The sequence below is a fragment of the Topomyia yanbarensis genome, chromosome 2, assembly GCF_030247195.1.
Source record: "Topomyia yanbarensis strain Yona2022 chromosome 2, ASM3024719v1, whole genome shotgun sequence".
Taxonomy (NCBI): Eukaryota; Metazoa; Arthropoda; class Insecta; order Diptera; family Culicidae; genus Topomyia; species Topomyia yanbarensis.
In genome coordinates, this window is record NC_080671.1 from 316,101,338 (window position 1) to 316,125,665 (window position 24,328).

Here is a 24,328-nt window from a genome sequence, read left to right on the forward strand (position 1 = left end):
GAACGTCGCGATTCTTACACCGCTGGCAGTTCTTGCGAATCGTTATAAATGCTTGTCTCAGGCGAAAAATACTGAATTTTTGCCGTACCTCGTTAACTACAACCTCGTAATTACGGTGTAGATACATTTCGTGGTAATGCACAAGGATTAACGAAGTGATCATGTGTTTGGCAGTGTGGCAGTATAACCGGATTCTTCGCATCGTTGTGGAGGTATGCACATATCCCAGTTCTCCCTCTCATCCGTATGACACCACTGTCGTCTATAAATGGGCTTAGCTTGTAGAGAGAGCTTGCTTTCGAAATCCGCTTCATCGCTTCTTTAGTCTCCAGCACTGCAATTTCGTCTCGGTAAACATCTCGTTGCGCTTGTCGAAAGTGGTATTCTTCCGCTCTGCGAAGTTCGTCCCGCGATAAGGGTCCACTGCAAAATAAATCCCTTTCGCGGTGACGTTGAACGTTCGCGCAGAAACGAAACACGTATGCTGTCACAGCAAGCAAACGTCACCAATTGGAAAATCTGTTTACATCGATTACCGCCTCAGAAACTAGGAAGTGCAATAGCACACTAGGTCTCATTTCTTCATCCGTCGTAAGGGATTTTTGTGGAAGTATGGGCCACTCCGCTTCTGCCTGCTTCAGGAATGCGGAACTTTTAAACCACCTGCTTTCCGAAGATAAATCAGGATGCTCACGCCACCTGGTCCCGTCATCAGCCACATTGTATCGTGTTGGAACCCATCTTCATTCGACGATATCCGTAGACTCCAAAATTTCGCTGACTCTCGTTCCGACGAAGGCACTATACCGTTTGTGATCGGTTCGCAACCAACAAAGAACATTTCGCGAGTCTGTCCAGAACGTTCTTTTGAAGATCTTCATTTTGAGGCTTCTTGTAACGTTAGCTGCCAGTCGGCATCCAAGAACCGCAGCCTGCAGTTCCAAACGTGGAATGGATGTGTATTTTAACGGCGCCACCCGTGTCTTGGCTGCAACCAAAGAACACTCAATCTGATCATTATTCGAAAATCGCAAAAACACTACCGCTGCCATGGAACTTTCGCTGGCATCAACAAAAATGTGCAATTGAATTGCATCAGCTTCTGTCGACTTTGTAAACTGCCGGTAACATCTCGGGATACGCAGCTTCTCCAACTCTGGCAGCAGACGCAGCCAGTCACGCCATCTCTCGTACAGATTCGTGGGGATAGCTGCATCCCATTCCACATTAGCACGCCACACCTCCTGAAACAAGATTTTTAGCAGGATCAAGAAATGATCAATGAGACCTAGAGGATCGTAAATGGTCATCAACGTCCGAAGTATCTCCCGTTTAGTAGGGCAGCGACTTCCATCAAGCAAGGCTGGCTCGAATCTCGTCCAGGAGATCTTATATTTGAATACATCATCCTGCGTATCCCACCACATTCCGAGGATTTTCTGGTTCGACAGTTCAGCGCATATGTTCAGATCCTTTTCCCTTGATTGCTGTTCGTGCATTCTGGCTAATACCAGCGGTGAGTTGGAAACCCAATTGCGAATTTCGAATCCACCCTGCTTGTGGATAAAGTGAACTGATTCAGCCAGCGCAACTGCTTCCTGCTCTGTTTCGACGTTTACGACCCTATCATCCACATAGTGTCCTTCCTTAATGACCGTCACTGCTTCCGGGTATTCACCTTCGAACCTATCTGCATTTTTGTTCTTCACAAATTGCGCTGTGGCCGGGGAGCAGCTCGCCCCGAAGGTCATAACCTGCATGACGTAAGTGCTTGGTTTACCATGTTCTTCACTATTGCGCCAAAGAAAGCGCTGACACTGCTGGTCCTCGGCGATGATCCCCACCTGGTGGAACATCTCGCATATATCGGCACAGAGACCAATTCGATGCTCGCGAAACTGATACAGGATACCCACCAACGACGCTAACTGATCTGGACCAGTGAGGAGTGTCGAATTTAGCGATGTTCCATATACTGATGCAGCAGCATCCCACACGATCCTGATTTTGCCAGGCTTGTTTGGGTTGTATACCGGAAAAATGGGCAGATACCATACCCGTTCGTACTTTTGTGAGAGTTCCTCTGTGGAAAGTTTACGGACGTAGTTTTTGGATTGGTAGTCCTTGATTTTTTCGTCCAATATTTCTGACAACTCTTTATCCTTTTCCAGGCGTTTCTCCAAGCATCCCCAGCGCCGAATAGCATTTGTTTTGTTATCTGGTAATCGAACTTTATCAGAACGCCACAGCAGCCCCGTTACATAACGTTCTTCATTGAAGTGTGTGCGGGATTCTAGTAGAGACATGGCTAGTTTGTCCTCCTTCGACAGTCGTTCAAATTGCGTCTCTATGACCACCGAATTTTCAAGGGAAAAGTAATCTTTAACCATCTGGTTTAGATGTATAACACTTTGTTGGTTACAGCTACAGACGTGGTAAGTATGACTGATATTGATGGAGTTCTTTGATGTCCAACCACCGTATACGGTCCAACCAAGGTTCGTTTTTACAGCAATAGGTTCACCCATCCTGCCTTCACGACTTTTTCGAACGAGCATGATATTGGCGTGCTTCAAACCGATTAGTGTTCGCGGCCGAACATTGGAATAAGATTCCACAGGTACTCCACGTAGATAGCCGTGTTTCTCCGTTAGTTGAGTCATATCCAACGACTGGAAAGGTAGCTGCAATTCCTCGACTGTTATTACATCTTTTAGTAACGTTCGCTTTCCTTCCTGTCCGCTTATTTCAACGTTGACACGGTGTGAACCAGATTCGTAACGATGAGTACCTGCAGTCCACTTAAGACAGAGTGGATGAGCCTTCCCAGACAGTTTCAGATCTTCGGCAAGTTGCTGATCGATGAGCGTCAACTCTGATCCGTCATCTGAGAATGCGTGGCACTTCATCTGCACCCCCTTTCCAAATAGTGTTACTGGTAGGTAACGGAAGGAACCGGGGCCTGTACTGGACTGGTGTGTATTAACATTGCGTTCTTCGTTCTGATTAGAAACACTAGTCGATGCAGATGTTTCAAGCAAATCTTTGTGGAGCAGAACGTGATGCTTAAAGGTACAGCCGTTTTTTCCACACTCTCCAGAATTGCAACCACCTCTATGCTGCCTAAGACACTTACGGCAGAAGTTAAATCCACGAACTGTTGCCCCTCTTGCTTCGTATGACAGCTCCAGGAAACGTTTTGACCTTCCCCAGATATTTGCAATCCCCTCTGCATGCTGGACAGGGTTTATTTCCTTCGGTTCCCGGCGGACTGCTTTGAGTAGCATGAATGGATTGGTTCATATCTTTGCCATCCTCGGTAGGAACTTCGGCGAGAGTGTTGACGTATCGCTTTTTCCGGATTTCTCGAGACTCCTGAGTCCTGCTAGATCGACACTGAGGTTCGAAAACCACGTTCACATCTTCTGCTAGGATGTATATCCAACGACTGAATGTGGACAGTGTCACCTTCGTTTTAGTCCTTTTGTAGCGCGCCCAATCCAGTTTAATTTGCGATGGTAGCTTCTTGATAAGTTCCCTTAACAGAGTCGTATCACACATATGCTCCTTTCCGCCACAAGTTTGTATTATGGCACAAAGGTTTTGCACCTCCAAGGCGTAGTCAACCAGCTTTTCCATCGCATCCGATTTGATGGGTGATATCGCAATAATCTTCTCCTTCAAATACTCGATAATCGTTTCCGGTCTACCAAATCGCAACTTCAGCGCACTGATCGCTTTTCCTACAGTTTCTGGCCGCATTAAGAAACTACGAACTTCATTAAACGCATCTCCTTTCAAGCAGTTTCTCAAACGAATCATGTTCTCGGCTGCTGTGTACCCACACATAGCCGTGGTATCTTCGTACGTTGATAGGAACATTGGCCATTCCTCTGGATTGCCGTTGAACTTGGGTAGCTCACGAGGAACAACTTGACGTGCAGCTACCTCACTTTTAGAAAGTCGCTTGTTGCTGCATAACGCTTGTCGCCGCTTTGACACTGATCGTGCACTAATCCCATATTCTTCTTCATCAGATTGAACTTCTTCGCCATCTGCATGATCAGCTTGTAGACAAGATGAAACTTCCGTATCGCAATCCGAATCACTGCCACTTTCAGACGTCTCTCTGTCACTGATGCCATCAGTTTCCGCTTTCTTCTTCGAAGAGTGCTTTAGCCAATCCTGCACTTTGTTTTTATTGCTCTTTTCATGTTGATGGTCCCCTACGGATTCGTCGCTATTGTCCAAATCAGCCATCTCCTTCAAAATATCAAACTTCTTCTTCGAAAACTCTCTCATAAGCCGCATCTCTTTTTGCATCAACATTTCCTCGGCTTTAATCTTCCGCAGTTCCACATCCAAACGTGCTTTGATGGATTTTCGCGACGCTGCTGATGTCACTGAGCCCGCTCTACTCAACGTCTGACTTTTCGTCGGCTTCTCCAAAACTTTGCTTATGGTTTCTACGACTGGAACATTGTCGCCTTTCGCATCCGCACCACCAACATTACTTTTCCGCTCCGCCTTAGAGGTTACCTTCTTCGCCGTCTTTGCAGTTGTTGCCCGAACTGTTGTTTTCCGTGATGTTTTTGTCAATTTCTGCTTCGAGGTGTTCTTTCGTCGAGACTTTGTGCCTTTCTTTGCTTTCACGGTAGCGCATTTCAAGCATATCCAGCTGCAATCCTCGACGTTCTCAGAATTACCCGCACATGAGAAATGATTCCACACATCACATGTATCGCACTGCACCATATGATCGTCATCCGGCTTATTACACAATGTACAGCTATTAACCGACGGTTTGGCCTTTTGCTCTGTGTCCAAAAGGTGTACAGACGTGGGGGTGGACGTTACGACAACCGCACCAAAGGTGCCGTTGGCTTTGCTAGCAGCATCCATACCGGGATCCGACATCGCTCGTTGGTAAACGATATAAAAAGTTGTTCGGTTTCGGAGGGAACGAAGACGATTTTCCGAGATGCACTAATATCCGTGTATTTAGATATTTTATATCCTGCCAAATACAGTTTGTTCTAAATATAGTTCAATGTGTACAATATTTACTCACGTTTAGTCAATCTTCCCGCTTTATGTTTCCCAACGATCGCGGATCCTGGTCTTGATCGTGATGTCTATCTATGCGTACATTTCATTAATATTTCTGTATTTGTTAGATTAGTTATATAATTTTACCTGTAGTTTTGTAAGTAACTTAAATAGCTTTTAGGTTAGGTTTACCTTTAGCTTTAAGTTGTATATATAGTCTAAGAAAATAATGCTTTTAGATTATAAATTGTAGTTGGTAAGTTCACCTATTACCTGCTCTTTAGGCTAAACTAGTTTTAAATAATTCATAATAACAAATAATTTTAATCGATGCTCCGATCAGCACAGCACTGCATGTGACCACTCTATAAACTTCTTTTTTCCTTTTTTCTTCCTCCTTCTTTCCGTTTCTCTGACACTTCTCGCGTCGATCGATCGGCAATATCGATGTCGACAACCAGGGTAGTGCGACAGTAGGTGCGTTCGTCCGAGGGACGTCACAATTGGTATTTTTACCATTTTTTGTTAACCATTTTTGTTAACGACCTATTGAGTCAATTTATCAACAGTTGTTACGGCATTTAATTAGCAAGGGACTGGAAGGTGAAGCATATTTTTCAATATTTAGAGCCATAGTACTCAAGGGAGAGCCTTCAACTCCTTGCTCTCCCTGAGTACTATGGCTCTAAATATTGAAAAATATACTTCACCTTCCAGTCCCATGCTAATTAAATGCCGTAACAACTGTTCACAAATTGACTCAATAGGTCGTTAACAAAAATGGTTAACAAAAAAAAATGGTAAAAATAGAATTTACCGTGATGGGGATCCATCGTCGCAGCTTTGGGTGAAAGCTGCCGATACCGTTCAAATCAGCAACACATGTGACCATATATCACAAACGCTGAGACAGTCACAATAGTCGATAAAATAAAATCACTCAGGCAGGCAATTGGTGAGGGAACAAACAAAACTGGCTCATTCAATGAGTTTCAACGTCGCAAATGCTTAGTGTGGAAGTTTACCGTGACTTAACTTTTTGTCGGTTCCGACAGCATGAAGTAACAAGTAACTTTACGCTTGTCCGGACATGCCGTAGACTCAGGTGATTCGCATTTCTAATGCCAAAAGACCCTGACTCCTACGGTAGCAGACAAAAGGTGAAGTCGCCGGTGAGCTCTAAGCTTGCATATATGATCCTTCCACGCTTTTCTAAACTTTCTCCCTTCAACTCCTTGCTCTCCCTTGAGTACTATGGCTCTAAATATTGAAAAATATACTTCACCTTCCAGTCCCTTACTAATTAAATGCCGTAACAACTGTTCATAAATATTGGCACTCTACCGTATATCAAGACTAGTTTTAGGAGCTGCGACCTACTTGGTGGATTATCATTAGATTTGAAGAACCAGTCCAAGTGATGTCACTATATCCCAGCTATATGCCAGACAGTATCCATCTTGATTTATTTTATGACTTATCCTCAACAACAAGATTCGTCAGTAAGGACTCCAACATCCCGTTTAAAATCAAAGATATCTCGAAGGTTCGCCCAGTTAGGCTTGTGAGAATTGTGATGTTCAGTCTAAATCAAGAAAAAGTCGTTGCTGGTGACAAACCCTTTATAAATAACTACCGCGTCTATATGTCGACTCACGAAGTTGAGATCGATGGTGTAATCACCGATTCGAATTTGAAGTTTCGTGTGAGTTGTTTACTTGCTCGGTAACATTTGTAGCCTTGCCATAGATATCATTGGATACCGTGTGTAAATTAAAAAATTAAATTGTGAAACGTGGAGTTGCGTGTAGACTTGGATTTCGAAAGGCAACTGTTATTTTACTTTGATTCCAAATGTCTTAAAAATGTATGAAACGTTGAATCTTGTATATTTATCGTTAAACAATATTCCGAAAAAATGCCTTTCGGGTACTTTAAATTTTTAAACTGCGATTTCAAAAAAAAGTATTTTTTTTTTAATTGGCATTTGACAAGATTTGATTCTTGAGCTTTCCAGTATACAAAAAAGTTAAATGTTGCGATTCCGAGCTCCAGTCTTATCTCAACTCAAAAAGTTTCCATATCCCGAAATTTTTCCGGTAAAGAATAAATTTTGCATAAGGACCTTTTTCGAGGTGCCAATATTTTTGAGGCGCGTCCAGTTCGAAAATTCAGGATGACCTTAAATATTGGCACTCTACCATATAGTTTTAGGAACTGTGACCTGGTTGGTGGATTGCTGATTACGGTGTATATAATGTGATTTGAATTACCAGTCCAAGTACCGTCACGATATTCCGGTTATGTGCCAGACAGTACTTATTCTATTTTATAACTTATCCTTACTTAGTATATGAAGCACATTAAGGGGGGGGGGGGCTAAGGGTTTCATCATGAAAAAAAACTTATCCTGCGACTTTTTTTTAGGTTTCTTTCTTTTTTTTTAGGTTATTGGGTGAAGCGAATTGATCAAGATTTGAGTGTGTATCTTCGTTGCGAGCGGTTGACTCTCGTAGAGCTCCCTTCGAGTCGGTTAATTTTCATCATTTTCGGCACAGTTTACTGCCTCCCGGTTATCGAAAGTGTGAATTACGGTGCAATTTTACCTTAACCTTTTTTAAATTGACACCTTTAAGCTAACGCAAACGTGCCTTATCAAAAAATTGAATAAAAAAAAAGACTTACTGAACGAATGAACTTTGGATGGAAGCCTTACACACATAAAACATATTGATAAAAGTAAGAGGGTTCCGCTCTTAGCAAAAAACAACCAATGCCTACTGTTAGGTTGAAAGTAAAACTTTTAAAACAATCAAGAATAATAATCAAAATAACTTCTTCTTGCGGGTCATCATGCAGGACTATGGGATTGCAAAGTAACACAAATATTTTCGTTTTTGGAGATAGCCTCAATCCACCCCTAGCTTAGTCATGTCACTAAGTTAATGTTTAATTCTGATGAGACTCAATTTCCGAGTCTCAGTTATCAAATGTCACTTTTATTGAGATCTCAGCTGTTAAAAGTTCGGTAAAAGATGGTAAAAAAGCTGAAATTGGTCAGAAAAAGTGTGTAAATATATAGAATAAAATGTGGCAACACTGCTTATGCGCCATAATGTCCCGGACGATGCGAAGCATCTCCTCTCGGGCGCTATAACCCCAGACGTTATGACACGGTGCCACTTAAACCTATTCATTTCGCGACCACGCTGATACACATTCGAAGCGCTTGTTCGGACTGCCGGGGTTTGCTGTAGATGCATGTTCCCCGGTGTTGCCAACAAGGCTCAGTAAGCCTGCAACTAGTGGGCATTATAACCAGTTCGATACTCAATTCAATTCAATTCGATATCAAAATCAGCACGAAAGCACACCATCTATGACATACATGGCACGGACACTAGTTTACCATGTAACATGTGTGTTCGATCTCCACATTCTGTGCGTTGTGAAGTGTTGACCGCCCGCCGACAGCACGATCTTTAGAAACAACAACAGCAGCAATAGCTTCGTCATAGCTGTGAAATACGAAGAAGATCGGAAAAGCTAGATGATGATGCGGAATGAAAATAAAAAAACTTCTCAATGCAGGGTTGAAACTTGATTGGAGTACTAATGCGTTGGTTGGAATGGACACTTCTAGCCAAACATGTCAAATGGTCCTAAGTGCAAATGACAGTTTCTCTTTGTTTACTTTCTCTTTCGCTAATAACTCGGCAGTTTATACGTTTGTTGCTCAACTCTTAGCAGAATAAGCTAGTCGAAATCGGAGTTTTTCGATATATCCTGAAACAATATCGAAAAGTTTTAAGATGACGCCGTAATAATAGAAAGAGAAAGTAAACAAAGAGAGGCTCTCATTTGCACTTAGGGCCATTTGACATGTTTGTCGAGACTTGTTAGGCGACAAAATCATTCTAGTTAAATAAAACTGATGAAAGACAAAATATATAGTATTCAGAAACCTAGAAATGCAATTTTATTCTATTTGAGAAAAAATCAATAGTTTAGGAGAAAATTGCTACATCCCTGTTACGGATGCCGATTGAAGCCGGAATGTTTTTCGCTCTCTAAGCTCGATTGTTTTCTCTCCTGTCGAATTCAAGTGCCACCATACACGTCAATGCATTTTTTATGTCGCAATGGAACACAATCCGTCCATCGTCCGTCGAAGTCGTCGCATTTTTATACGGCGGCCAGTCCAGCATAGCATATTCCCGTCCCGTACCGAGACGTGCCCCTACCCGTAGCAGTGCCCTTGCGCTTTGCCAGACAAAACAAAAAGAAAACAAACTGCGGAAAGTCCGTAACCGGCGAATCGAATATGGCGAATGCGGCTCCATCGTAAACAAAATATATTGTCGATAATAAAAATTATTCAAATTATAAGCGCGAAGATAGAAAAGATAGTGGAATATATTCGGATTACGATAGAAAATAAAAAGTGATCAATGATGGTTGGTATTTCAAATTTAAATTTGATTTTCCTTTACCGTATCGTGCTGATCATGTGGGAAAGACATTAATTTCACGATCGAGGTTTGTTCAGATATTAATGGCTTTATATGCCCACGGAATTAAGTGCGCTTCAGAGAACAGCGAATACTTCTTTTTTTCCTGACAGCCATTCGACCTCTCCCAATGATTAAATCATAATTTCTACGTCGGAGATTTATGTCGAAGCTAATAGCTTTGATATAAGCTAATAACCTTGCAGAGATTAGCTGGGACGTTTTTTTCCTTATAGATTAAGACAACTGCCGTCAGCCCTAGTAAGTGGATCGTTGGCTAGTTTGGTGCGTGGCGATGTAGGTGGTTCACCAGTTCTTCATCAGTCGCGTCCCCCGCCACTGACGACCTAGTGAAGGAAGGGCAAGGTGTGACCCCTTTCCAATCGATCACCGTTTTTGGATGGGCGGTACCGCCGGCAATGCGACCCCGAAAGCTGACTCATTACCGCGATGTGTACGGCGATACGAAAAAAAACACTCATCTATCGCAATCATCAAAGTTTTACGCGACTATTCGTGATTGATTTAATTTTTATATATTCAGCATCTGAAGAATTTATTGTATGTCACTCCCCTTTGCTGGGGTGTGCAAAAAGTCGCTCCGTTCGAAAACGGGACTGTTCCTCCGGAGATTCGATGGACATAAATCCTGTCCAGTATGGCGTAAATCAATCTCAAACAGATTTATAGAAAGATTTCATCGCCGGGAGTTGGAAACTGCACGGACAAAGCTTCTTCTCCAGATTGGATTGTTTGGTAAGAGCTTGTTCCTGTTTCATTTTAGCAGGGCGAGAAAATAGTGAAAAAACACACTTTTTGGCATTAAAATTGTCCGTACAGTGAATGGCTTAAGAAACAGTTCTGTTCAGTGACGTAGCCAGGTCGGAGGTTTGGGGGTTTAATTAAATATTGTACAATACACCCTAAACTCGGTCGTAATACCTTTACGATAATGTAAAAAAAAGCTCTAATAGCAAGCCGTTCAATACTAAAACGGTCCCAAAAAAAATTGCCTAAGCGGCAATACCAACAAATTTAATTGTTCTCTGCGTCGGACTCATGTTTCATCGACTCTTATACAATAAATATTAACCCTCTAGTTCCCAACACCGCCAATAGGCGGTCTCTATAAAAATCTAAATAAAACTACTAAAACATGATTGTATGTTGTCATCCGCACTAGCATTTCTTCCCAACGCTCACACCCTTCATACACACACATTATTTTAATATTCGTAGCTTTCTGTCAAAGGCATTTGCAGCTCAAAGTTGAAAATTCGAGGAAAACGTGGAAAAAAAACTATTTTGTGTTTAGTGGTAATCTTCATTAAACAAATTTTAACTGTTTTTGGAAATTTCAGTAACTAAAAAAAATATTTTTGAGTAGCCTGTTACTAGCATTTCACTGTATATGTGAATTGGTTTAGTGGAGTAATTCGGAAATTTAGGTTTTTTGGTAAAATACTTTGCCCGCCTAGAGGCGGTGTTAGGCACCTGAGCGAATTTTTTTTTCAGTCTTTAGTGATTACTTATCGTACCGAAACTAGTATTATGTGCAATTTTACCTGAAAAAACTTATGTTTTAAAAACTTTGGGTGAATGTTGCAGTTAGAATATGGATATTCTTATCATTTGATAATATTTAGGGGAGTCTGGGGCTAGTTGGCAGAATCTTTTTTTTCTTCTTTAGTATTAGACATATGGCGCTGTCTCTAGTTCTGCACTTCAAGTACTGTTTAATCCATTCTCCAATGTGTTTATGTTGCATTACATTCTGTTTTGTATAAGTTGTAAGTGATATTGAGTTTTCGAGCGTATTAGAGTGAAGAGCCTACCTTAGTCGTATTAGGAAGGGTGCCTCACAATTTCATTAATTACTCGGAATACAATTGATGCAATGCGTATGAATTGGCATCAATATCTTTGATGATATCAAAAATCGCCATTTGAACCAATACGTTGAACAAAGATGGTTAACGCCGCTCTAACCAACGGTTATGACGTCATCGCCTTAACCGAGACGTGGCTCAACAACCGTACTCTGTCTCGCCAGGTGTTTGGTTCAACATTTGATGTGTTCCGCTGTGATCGCAATGCCCTCAACAGCCGCAAGACATCAGGTGGTGGTGTACTCATCGCCGTTCGCCATGGTATAAAAGCCCGAGTGATCAACGATGAGCGGTGGGAGAGCTCCGAGCAAGTGTGGATATCAGTGAAACTTGCCGATCGCAATCTCTTCCTGTGTGTCGTGTATTTTCCACCTGACCGAATTCGTGATTACAGCCTGATCGATGTACATCTTTCCTCCGTTTCTTTCATCACCTCGATCGCTGCCCCGTCTGATGATAGTGTTATACTGGGCGATTTTAACTTACCTGGCTTGACCTGGTGCCCAGCAAGTAATGGATTTCTACGATTGGATATCGAAAAATCTGTGCTTATCAACAATGCCAGTTGTATCTTGGACAACTACAGTAGCACAACTCTTCGGCAAATTAATAATATCATCAACGAGAACGGACGTACATTGGACCTCTGCTTTGTAAGTGCCCGGGACTATGCTCCGTACTGCTGCGCCGCTCCGACACCTTTAGTCCAGCATGTGCGCCATCAACCCCCACTACATCTTGTACTCGCTGGTAACCTAGGAGTGAGTTTTGAAGACGCCTCAAGCTCTATCGTCTACGATTTTAAAAACGCTGACTACGACAGCATCGTTAGCACGCTGTTGGATATAAACTGGGACGAAAATCTTAACAATGATGACGCGAACGAAGCAGCGATGACGTTTTCTAATATTCTTAACTACCTAATCGACCGTCATGTGCCAAAACGAACAGTTAGCACAAATCAACACCCTCCCTGGCAATCAACAGTGCTTAGACGATTAAAAACTGCCAAACGAGCCGCATTTAAAAAGTTCTCGAAGCATAAGGCACTTGCATTACGAAACCACTACTTTCAACTCAACCACGAATACAAACAGCAAAGCAGACGTGCATTTTTTAGATATCAGCGAAACGTCGAACGTCAACTGAAATCCAAGCCCAAGTCGTTTTGGAAATATGTGAACGAGCAGCGAAAAGAATCCGGGTTACCATCTTGTATGTCATTAAATGGAATTTTAGGCACCGACACTAAGGAAATTTGCCAATTGTTTTCCGACAAATTTTCAAGCGTTTTTTCCGACGAGAACCTTTCCCCACAACAAGTCGCTGCCGCTTCAAATCTAACTCCTTCTCTAGGACGAACCATCAACCGAATTTGTGTCAATAATGCTGCCATTCTTGCAGCAAATTCCAAGCTGAAAGCATCTAGTTCCCCGGGGACAGATGGCGTTCCCTCGATTTTTGTCAAAAAGTGCATCAGCGGGCTTCTTGAACCACTTCGGCGAGTCTTTGTGCTATCACTCAATACTGGAACATTCCCTTCCTGCTGGAAAGCAGCGCACATGTTTCCAGTTCACAAAAAAGGAAACAAATCGAACATTGACAATTATCGAGGAATCTCGTGTTTAAGTGCAGTATCAAAACTATTCGAGCTGGTTGTCTTAGACCCTCTTTTCTTTCACTGCAAACACTACATTGCAGACGATCAACACGGATTTATGCCTAAACGATCGACAACGACTAACCTGCTCTCGTTCACAACATATGCAATGGATGGATTCGCTGACGGATTGCAAACCGATGCTATTTACATGGATCTATCTGCGGCCTTCGACAAAATCAATCATGATATCGCAATAGCGAAGCTGGACAAACTCGGTATTCATGGACAACTTCTGCGCTGGTTTCGTTCCTACCTCGATGGAAGGCAACTCCAAATCAGCATTAAGGACTGTCTATCTACACCATTCTTCGCTACATCCGGCATCCCACAAGGAAGCCATCTCGGTCCAGTGATATTCCTCCTCTACTTTAATGACGTCAACATCAAATTACAAGGACCCCGCCTTTCTTTTGCCGACGACATGAAAATTTTTCAACAAATACGGGATAAAACCGATGCCGAGCTTCTTCAGAGGGAACTGGACAGCTTTAGTACGTGGTGTGATCTAAACAGAATGGTTTTACATTTCTTATAAAAGAAATGTATAGAATTCGCTCAAACTTTCAAGATTTTTTCCGAGGCCCGGAGGGCCGAGTCTTATATACCAATCGACTCAGCTCGACGATTTGGGACAATGTCTGTGTGTGTGTGTATGTAACGGACAAATTCTCATTCGTGTTTCTCAGCAATGGCTGAACCGATCTTATCCAAACCAATTTTAAATGAAAGAACTAAAAAACAGTATGAACGCTATTAATTTGTTTTTGATTCTGATGTTTAGTTTCCAAGATATGAATGTTTGAATGTGTAAAAATAGGGCTTTTGCAGTTTTTTTGAATTATCTGCCGAAATTGACAACATAGTTTAACAATTTATATGTTTTTAGACAGCTTTAACGAATACCTTTCGAACAAGCTATAGATTGTTGAAATCGGACTATTATCAAAAAAGATATTTAAAATTAAATGCGGACGAAAGATTTTTATCATTTCCCATTGCTAGAAATATGACCAAAAACATGTAATCTATTATTAACGCCAAAACGGCTTATTTTAGGTCAATAGTATCTTCGGAGAATTTAATGGAGGTAATATGCCCTTTCTTTTGGTATTGTGCTTTTGCTGATTAATCCCCCTATGAGTGAGATATTTTCACAAATTTTCTTGAAAGTGATTATATCGAAATGATGTCATCAGCAAATTTGTAGCTGTTACTTTTGCGAATAACTATACTGAAGACTTTAAATATCTATTTTGAATACTTTAAAAGTTATGGCTTGTTGTTTGTTGATGACTCTTTGTTGCCTATTTATTGTTCAATATAGTAATAATCCATTGAAATAAGCTAAACATTATTTCGATATTGTAATTTTGTATTTCATTTTACTATCTACAACCGTTAGAAATAATCGCTGAACACTTCCAAGTTGTCTGGAAGGAACTTGATAACTTATCAGTTCAAAAATGTTCATTTGTGCAAAGCTTCTGACTGCAATTTTTCTAACTTATAACCATCGGATCGATCTGAAACATATCGGAAAATGAAAAGCGAAATAAATAGCTCCAAGCAACGGCTTAGCCAAGAGAAGGTTTTGGGGTTTAACACCATACAACCACCCCCCCCCCCCTCCACCACACCCAAAAAAAATATAGGATTGAAGTTGAAAATTTATTGATGCAGACTGATTTAATTCAATATTACAATAACAATTATCTGATCTGTAGATTGATAACCTGTTGTTGTAAACGTCATGAGGACTTTTGATAAATTGTCGGAATGGGGTCCTGATATGTAACTGATCTATTGGACTTGATTTCACAGTTGTCTAATTGCATTAATATCAAATTCCTGCCTGAAAACATTCCAATAGAAAATTCCAGAATTCTGTAATCAATCATTATCCTCAGATTTATTTTCAAATTGAGCTCGTTTTTGTAGAAATGTACTGTAATAAGGGTCTTTATTTAATAGGAAGCGAAGTTAAAATTGATTTAATGTCTATGAAACATAGAACTGCTCACCAAAACATTGCATAACTTTCAACATTTGCTAAAAATGTTTTTGCCTTTCTCATTCACTCTAAAATTCGTCAATCTAATCCCGACCCGGAGGGCCGAGTGTCATATTGGCATATGACACTCGGCCCTCCAGGTCGGCGACTGAGTTCGTCGAGATCGGAAAATGTCTGTGTGTGTATGTGGAAAAAATGTGACCTCTGTTTCTCAGAGATGGCTGGACCGATTTGCACAAAGTTAGTCTCAAATGAAAGGTACAACCTTCCCATTGGCTGCTATTGAATTTTTTATTGATTGTACTTCCGGTTCCGGAGTTACGAGTTGAAGAGTGCAATCACACAGCAAATTCCCATATAAACTGAAATGAAAGATTTTCAAAATCAAATTTGTATTTTTGATGCCAAATGACTTTAAAATGCATGAAACATTGAGATGTTTGACAAAAATTGACTTTTTTGGATTTTGGTACATTTTTGCCTTTCTCATATAGAAAGGTTATGCAATCACACTAAAAATCGACAATCATACCGGCCCGGAGGGAGTATGCAGTGAGGGGTTGCTACTTTAAAATTAAAACTGGTTTAAAATTTCTTAACAAGTTGAAAATTTTCGGCAGGACCCGGACCTCCCGGATCTTACTATGTGATACTGAAACATCGCTTGAAACCAGCGGCGGTCAAGCGATGTTTCAGTATCACATAGTATCTCAAGATCGTGGCTGTCGATCCATTGTATGTATGTGCAAATCGTACTGAACATGTAATATTCATTTCCACCATTGTATTGAACATAACCAGCCATGGAATCGTAGTCTGGACAAATGAGAAAAGCACAATTGCACCACTAGGTGGATTAAGACAGGTTTTTTGGGGAATGCGTCGAGTTGAGACGAAAACGTAATATGATTAATAACGAGGATAACACTTTCCGAATGTAGAGAGAAATTTATGAAAAATGACGATTTCCATTCTATACTAGCAGGTTCTGATCGATTTTGATGAGCATTTGATTTTTGTTGTATGACCAATTATATGTATAGGTCAAATGTTCAAAAACAGTAATTTAAGGTCAAGATAATATCATTTTGAAACCGCCAATTTCGGAGGTTTAGTATCTTCGATGAGTTTTACAAACGTTAAACAGCGCATCATTTGATAAAATAATTTTGACGGTATATCGTCCAAGAAATATTTATGGTGAATTTTCTCAGGTTAATATTCATGACTACAATAAAGTCTCAACAAATTCGCTAAAGACACGAACTCTGTTACTATTTTCTGAAAAATTAATTCTTCATAATTTTAAAACCTCAAAAATTACGGTTTCGGAATTATGCCGTTTGGACAGTAAGATCGATTTTCACCAAACCCCCACCAATTGTAAAATTGGTATTGTAAAAAAACGTAAGGGCAATACTTCAATGCTGATAGGTGGGACCGAAAAAGTAAACAATCGCCAAAGGGGCGATACTATCATTTTGTCAATTTCAATAGCAAACACAAATTTTAATTTAATAATTTCAAATACTTCATGAAGTTTTGGGTTTCGATAGGATGTAAAAAACACAATAGTTGTTAAATAGGAAATAAAATCAAGTCTAAAAATATTCACTGTTGATTTTCTTTGAATGGTGTCACTGCTAGTATCGGTTTTTTTTTAAGAAAAAGCGTTGATTTCTTAGTTCTCAGTCGCGTTGGAAATTTGAGTAAAGTATAAACTTCAAATCGATTCAAAAAAAAATCGATTTTTTTGGCTCAGTACAATATAGGAAAATTCAGTTTTCCCACCACAATGCATTGATTGAGAAATTTAGATATTTTATTAACAGAGCATTAGCAATAATTCGTTTGTATGTTTATTTTATGGGCCATTTTTTCGCTTTCCCATTGATTTGGTTTGAGATTTCTAGCACTGATGTTGTCCTATGCTGATTTGAGCGATTCTCTAAGTCCTGCCACTATCCCATGTAGTATGTGTTATCCAAAACATCGCGAAGCATCAAGTTCTAAATGTTCTCAAATGATATAATATCCGAAGAGAGTGATAAGAGTTATAAGAAATGTCTCATCACACTGTTAGGTGGATTAAAAGCGTTTTAAACCCGAGCAAATGCTCAATCGTCACGTTTACGCGGAAACGCCATCCGATTCAGTTTAACCACCATCTCTTCGACTCGAGTATTCCAAGACACTCTAACGTCAAGGATCTCGGAGTCATCATGGATTCGTCACTAACGTTCAAACCACATACATCATCCATTGTGGATAAGGCTTCAAGACAGCTTGGGTTCATCTTCCAAATAGCGAAAAACTTTAAGGACGTATACTGTTTAAAATCTCTCTATTGTGCGCTGGTTCGCTCAACACTGGAATATTGTTCTGCTGTTTGGAACCCTTACTACCAGAACGGTGTCGACAGAATCGAGGCCGTCCAACGCCGGTTCATACGCTTTGCACTCCGACATCTTCCTTGGCAAAACAGATTTCAGCTGCCGAGCTACGAAAACCGTTGTCAGTTAATACAGCTCGATACTCTAAGCGTCCGGAGGGACTGCTCTCGAGCCCTGTTCGTCTCGGACTTACTGTCTGCCAGGGTGGATTGCCCTACAATCCTCGGACGCCTCGATCTTCAAGCTCGCGTTCGAGCTCTGCGCAATAACTCTCTTCTGCGAGTCCCATTCAGGAGAACTAACTATGGGCGCCAGAGCGCTGTTACCGGACTCCAGCGTGTGTTTAACAGTGTGGCGACGGCGTTTGACTTCAACCTGACAAGGAATTCGATAAAAACTAAAATAATTCGTATTCTGAAATGTAATTAGTTTAAGTAACCACCATTGGGGCCAAGGGGTCTGTTGGTGACGGTACAACAAATAAACAAATAAACAAAAGACAAAAATAGGCTCATTACCCTAGGTAACGTTTTTAAATTTCAGCATTTTTGTTATTTAGGGCGAGTTCAAAGCTATTCCACGAATGACTAGATTTTTCTATAGCGCGCGAAAAGAACTTTCCTTGGCCGTATATGTAATATACGTAACCTCAAGTAAAATTTGTTTTTTTTGTTTGTTTACTTCGGAATTTCTTAAAATTAAAAAAATTCGAAAATTTAGCTTTTGAATACAAATTGTGCGCCGAAATTAAAATTCAGGAGCATTGAGGCTGAAAAATAATAAGTATCATTGATTTGCAGTTTTAATCAAAAAACATCTCACGCGATCCATACTTTATCATCAAAAGTGGCCAGGTGGCATCATTGTGCGTACAGTCGTAAATTGGCGAGATTTTCGCGTCACATATTTAAAATTCTGTAATGCAGACAATAGTCCGCTCTCTTATGCAGCGCATTCACTTTTACACGATCTTCTTAAATTAAAAACATAAAACATGATAAGTGAAACCATCGCCTGGTCTCCCCTACTATAAATTAGAAGTCAATAATTAAACAACCAAAGCACTAGAGAAATACTCCTTACAGCTTAGGTATTTTGCGTTCTGATGGAGTCCAAAATATAAGAAACCATCTGTATTCGCTTATGTTGAAGTAACTAGAAGAAAGAAAAGTTTTTGTTTTTTATTCGCCCAGGTGCCCAACACCGCCTCTAGGCGGTTTTTACTTATTTTAAGGCCTTAATGAAAAATTCATTACTTCCAAGAATTTTCAACATTATTTTCGTTTTTCTCAACACGAGGCCCACCTCCAAAAGTTTTTTCAAGCCAAAAAAAAAAATTTGGGCACTAGAGGGTTAACGCGTCGGATTGTTTGGAAGTGTGTCCCTAATAAAAAAATATTATACACAAACTTTAACCCATATAGTGCAACGATTCCACATATTGTTTGGATGATACCCTGAACAGGTCGTTAGGCTTTTGAATCATAAGATGTTTATTAGGGCAGCTCTTCGCTTGTCATTGTATATCGCATCAAGTGCAGCGAACACAATGTGAATAAAGACGAGCTTTGATTTTCTCCACACGCCACATTATTTGAAGATCGGATCACACTCGGCTAGCTTTACAACACAGTCAGAATAAACCGACTCGGAACAGTGGTGGGGTATTTCGGTCGATGTTAAATTGAAATTTCTTTTCTATCACGGACGTCAACAGCAAGGTAACGACTGCCCAAAACATGAACAGTCCTTACGAGACAAATGAAAACATATTTAAAGTCACATAAACAAAAAATGAACGATCCTTCCCGTCATGTCCGGGAAGCAAGACCTACGGTTTGGATCCACGGGTCCGGATCCAGACACTCGTTTGGATCTAAGCACCAAGTTAAGGTCCGGACCTGGTAAGGGGAAAAGGGGATGGGTTAGATCCAGGGACTGGTTCGGATACGAGTACTGGTCCGGATCCGGGAAATGTTTTGGATTCGCAAGGTCCGGATTTGGGAACTGGTCCGGATCTGAGAAATGGCCCGGAAAGGGAACTGTGCCAGATCTGGGAACTAGCTCGGACTATCCAACCTACCCAGTAAAAAATCGGCTGGTTTCTGCCAATATTGGGACAGATTCCAGCCTGAATGTGTGCAAAAATCCGCCAGAATTCCTGTTGGTTTGACTCGATACTAATACTATCATAGAAATCGAACAAAGCAGAGGTTGATACATATTGAAAAAGTGCTAGGTTGTGTGATGCATATACATGAACAGCAACCGAAATTAGTCATTCCACCGTTTATTACCTTTGCAGGAATATAAGTGTAATACCGCAATGCGCAATTGCGTGGTCTGTTACCGAAAAGACAATAGAATCTTATCGAAAAGTAATAGAAACATACTCATCGGATTTTGGGTGTAATAATTTTTGAAGTATAGTGTAATTTGGGGAGAGATACCGTAAAGGGCGAACACGACATTATTGCGACACATTCAACAGGGCATAACTTTTTTACCATTGGGTAAAAATCAACCAAATTTTGCACACTTTCGCATTGATGTGTATTGTTTACATGCTGTCAAAATCGAAGTCGTGTTTTTCGATTCAACGAAAATGGAGGTGAACCAACGCGAGTCGAGAGAACAAATTCTTTCCAAACACCTGGAATTTCCTGACCTGTCGCACCGGCAGTTGGGAAAAATGTTGAACATTCACCATTCAACCGTCTCCAGAGTGTTGAAGCGGTTGACGTTGGACCACGGCAAAGGAGCTGGAAAAAACCCGGGACCGGAGAACAAAAAGACGGAGAGAAAGGTGAAGCGGATGATTAAAGCAAATCACGTCTCAAGCCGTGATTTGGCTAAAAAGATCGGCATGTCGCAGAGCTATGTTCAGAATGCAAAGAAGAGAGCTGGACTACATACATACAAGGTACAGAACTTCCCAAACCGCGATGAGCGGCAACAATCGACAGCTAAAACTCGGGCACGGAAGCTCTACGAGAAGATGCTGACAAAATACGGCTGCTGTGTGATGGACGATGAAACGTATATAAAAGCCGATTTTAAGCATATTCCGGGGTTGGAGCAAGTTCTATGTGGAAGACAAATTTAAGAAGAAGAAAATGTCGAAGTTCGCCTCCAAATATCTCATTTGGCAGGCCATCTGCTCTTGCGGACTGAGGAGTGAGCCTTTCGTGACAAAGGGCACAGTAAATGGCGAGATCTACAAATCTGAGTGTCTCGGGAAGCGCCTTTTGCCGTTCTTGCAGCAGCACGACGAAGCTCCGCTATTTTGGCCAGATTTGGCATCAAGCCACTATTCTAAAAGTGTCCTGGAGTGGTATGAGGCCAATTCTGTCCATTTTGTTCCAAAGGACATGAATCCGCCAAACTGTCCGGAGCTGCGCCTGGTGGATCAGTACTGGGCAATGATGAAGCGGGAACTTCGGAAGAGCAAGAAGACAGTCAAAGACGAGAAGGACATGTTAAGAAAATGGAAAAAACTGAGAAACTGGTACCGGATGACACTGTAAAGACTTTGATGGAGGGCATCAAGCGAAAATGCGTTCAATTTTACACTCAAGGCTCCATCGATTAAATTTTCTTTTGATTTTTGAAGTAAATATATGTATAAAACTAACCTAAAATTTTGGTTTTATTTTGAACATTATAAGAAAATTGGCATGACATTTTCGGTATCGCAATAATTTCGTGTTCGCCCTTTACATTTCTAAAAATCAACCCTACATCAAGGTAAAGCATATAATATTTTATTTAACCATTTTCATCAATTATCACAAGTATCTGTGGTGGTCAGCTATTTTCGTCCGCGTCCCTTATCATCTATTTTACAAAGTGATTCTTCAACAGTGCTATATTTGAAAATGAAGAACTTTGGTTATACAACTGTTTTTTTTCGATCTTATTTTATTGCAAATAATTAAGTAATCTTTGTTTTATTATATTAAAAATTGCACATATTTTGTCGTATGTAATTTAAGTGTTATTGGATATGATGGCATTGCCAATCGAACTGACATTTCTTTGGACTGAGCAAACTAATTTCATTGTTTGTTTAGTGTTTATTTGACCAACTAGGAAACCAATCCATTGGGCATTTAGTATGCGTGGGGAATACGCATGGTATTGTCTGAGTGAAATGATGGCTGTTGATTCACGTATGAGGGTTGAGAATTGACATAAATCATATTTCTTCATGAGTATAACAATATTATAGCTTGATTATAAACGTAAAAGGCGACAGGTTAGTTCTCTTTCGTTCCCATTTTCTCCAACCTTGTTCTAGTAAATAGCGTAAAAATTAGCGTCATCGGTTGTATATTCGATATGCAAAACTAGTCGTTTCAGGTATTTCGGCAGTGTTTATTTTATACCGTATAAAATGCGTTTCAATTAGCTAAACAACGCGCTTCTCGTTCACGAAAGTTAGTACCTGAAACTTTAAAGAATAAACCGAAATAACAATTACTTAGATACAATTGCCCCTAGGAACAAATGGACTTGGATTTTTCATATTTTTCTAACTTGGCAGTTCATGTTTGGCTTAAGCTTAAAAGAGTTTTTTCAACAAATTCGCGTGTTCTCACTTATGTTTTGTTTGTCTAGTACACTTCATTTTGCCAACGAAAGTGGGAATTCGTGGAATCGTGTGTAAGTATATTAAAATTAGATCCCTGACCTAAAGTCTTAACGAACGTCAGATTGTAGTAAGTTTTGGTGTGCAATACCTATTTCACCATTGATTCTTCCTATAGTTTGGTGGTGATTACCTAGTATACTAGTAAGTATATGTGAGTAGATAATGGATCCGAAAATAAGTATTATTTGTAATTTTCATATTAGGCAATAAGGGGGATAAATAGCGCGTTCCTTGTAAGATTTGGGGGCGATGTTAGGGGCGGGTAGGGCGGCAAAAATGACGGCGGCAAATCGCCCAAATGTTGCATTCAAGATCGGCCCCTATTTGCCCCGAATTTGCCAGTAAGCTCTTAAAATATTCTTTAATCCCTAGATATAGCTTCATAACCCTTTCTGATTAACTAGTTAAAATTACCGATAAGAGGGTCTGACAGCGCAAAATTAAAAAAAAATATTTTTGCATATTCTGGTCTAAGACTATCAGCACCGGTGCGTAAGCAAATGCGTGTGTATTTTGATTACGCTAAACGATAATAATATATTTAGACACCCGTTTTCGCACCGGTCGTTGTTAAATAGGTTGCCAAAATAATTATCTGTTTTCACACCGGTAGTTGTTATTATAGTTACGTTACATTTTTTTTGCAATCATGCAATAAAGTTTTTTTTTTAATTTTTTTTAATTATGGATTTAATTCAGTGAAAAAATATAGCTAGAAAGAAAATACATTTATTTATTGAATTCAATAAAATCATTACAGTAACAAATATCGTTCTCTTTTCCAAAAATTATTTTATTGAAATGATTGCAAAATTATTCAAACTGGAAATGTTTATTGAGATTAAAAGTTAATTATTGTTTGAATGCAAAAAAATGCTCTTACCATTAATTTTGCCGATTGAAGCAATAAACATTGTATAATTGAATTCAATAAGACATTTTGTGTTCAAATATGTTAAAATTTCCTAAGTAATAATAATTATGAGAATTCATAGAATTCTATGAACTAATCTTTGCCTGGCAGTTATCGTCTGAAGCACATACTACAACGGTTCCGAATCAGGAGTGCAATGAAGAAGATCTCATCCTAGATATTACGAACAGACTTGCGGTGGAAAAACTTTTCGGCCATTCAACGATTGTTTTGCGGAACCAGTTTTTACGAACGATCGGTTTCGAAGACTTTCGTTTTTTGTACTTCGAAGCCTTTGAAGAGGAGATAATACTATATTGAAAAGCCAGAGAAAGCTGGGTTTTACTGAATTATGCGAAAGCCATCTGACATACGTCCTGCGGACGCTACAGTCAAATATATTCGGATGGGAGAAAATTTGCGCCTTAATCTATGTGAGAATCCTTCTATACATCCATCATCTGTGGTAATATTGCAGAGAGTATAGTTGGGTAAATATATCTGCGTTTTAAGAATGTTCAAAGGCGATTTTGAATCGCAGAATAGTGGGCTTATTCAGGAATACTTGGTACGCTGGACTGTACCCACTCGAAATGGAAACATTACTGTACAACTTGGGCAGAATAGTATACAGTAAAACAAAATTAATGAAGTGGTAGCATTTTATGCGTGGCTTCAATAATGATATTAACTTGCTGAAGTACACTGCGTTGTTTTCCGAGGTTGATACACGGAGTACGTTGATATAGTCATCACATCTCGTCTAGCTTAGAACTAGAATCAGGAATCAGTAGTGGTTGGCTCAAATGGCACGTTCCCAATGTAGATCCGAGCTTTGTGCTTAAAAGATAATTATCAAAATTCACGTTGAGGGGGAGTTCCAAACCAATATTCACCAAACACATCTAGTGCTCGTGGACAAAAGGAGTATTGTCATTTATTTCGTGACAGCTGTGAACTGCGCTGAGCCAATAATAGTTTCTCCGGCATCAGCAAGCAACAACTAGCCGCTAGCCGGCGCTGCTATCGGCCAACTGACTTCCAGTAATCAGTATACGGATCTTGCGTATACATATATAGAGCAAGCTATAATGTTATATGTCATTATGTGCATTATTGATGCTAATATAGAGCTTTATTGCGTTGTTAATGCTGTAATGGAGTTTCAATGCAACATTAGTGCAAATGTATAGCCAATATAGTGCAATGGCCTAATGCTTATGGTTACTTGGGTTAAGTGGGTAC

At 40.1% G+C, this 24,328-nt stretch overlaps 2 protein-coding genes across 3 annotated transcripts in view; both read right to left on the bottom strand.

Annotated features, from left to right (window-relative positions):
* LOC131683669 (F-box/LRR-repeat protein 7) overlaps positions 1 to 24,328 on the bottom strand; it is a 201,230-nt gene that overhangs the window by 113,816 nt on the left and 63,086 nt on the right. The gene's annotated exons all lie outside the window — the stretch shown is intronic.
* Positions 744 to 4,917, bottom strand: LOC131680543 (uncharacterized). The gene is made up of 2 exons (XM_058961259.1): positions 3,159 to 4,917; positions 744 to 3,043 (listed from the first exon to the last, which is right to left on the bottom strand). Exons 1-2 carry the CDS (start codon positions 4,915 to 4,917, stop codon positions 744 to 746), a joined length of 4,059 nt encoding a protein of 1,352 aa, XP_058817242.1.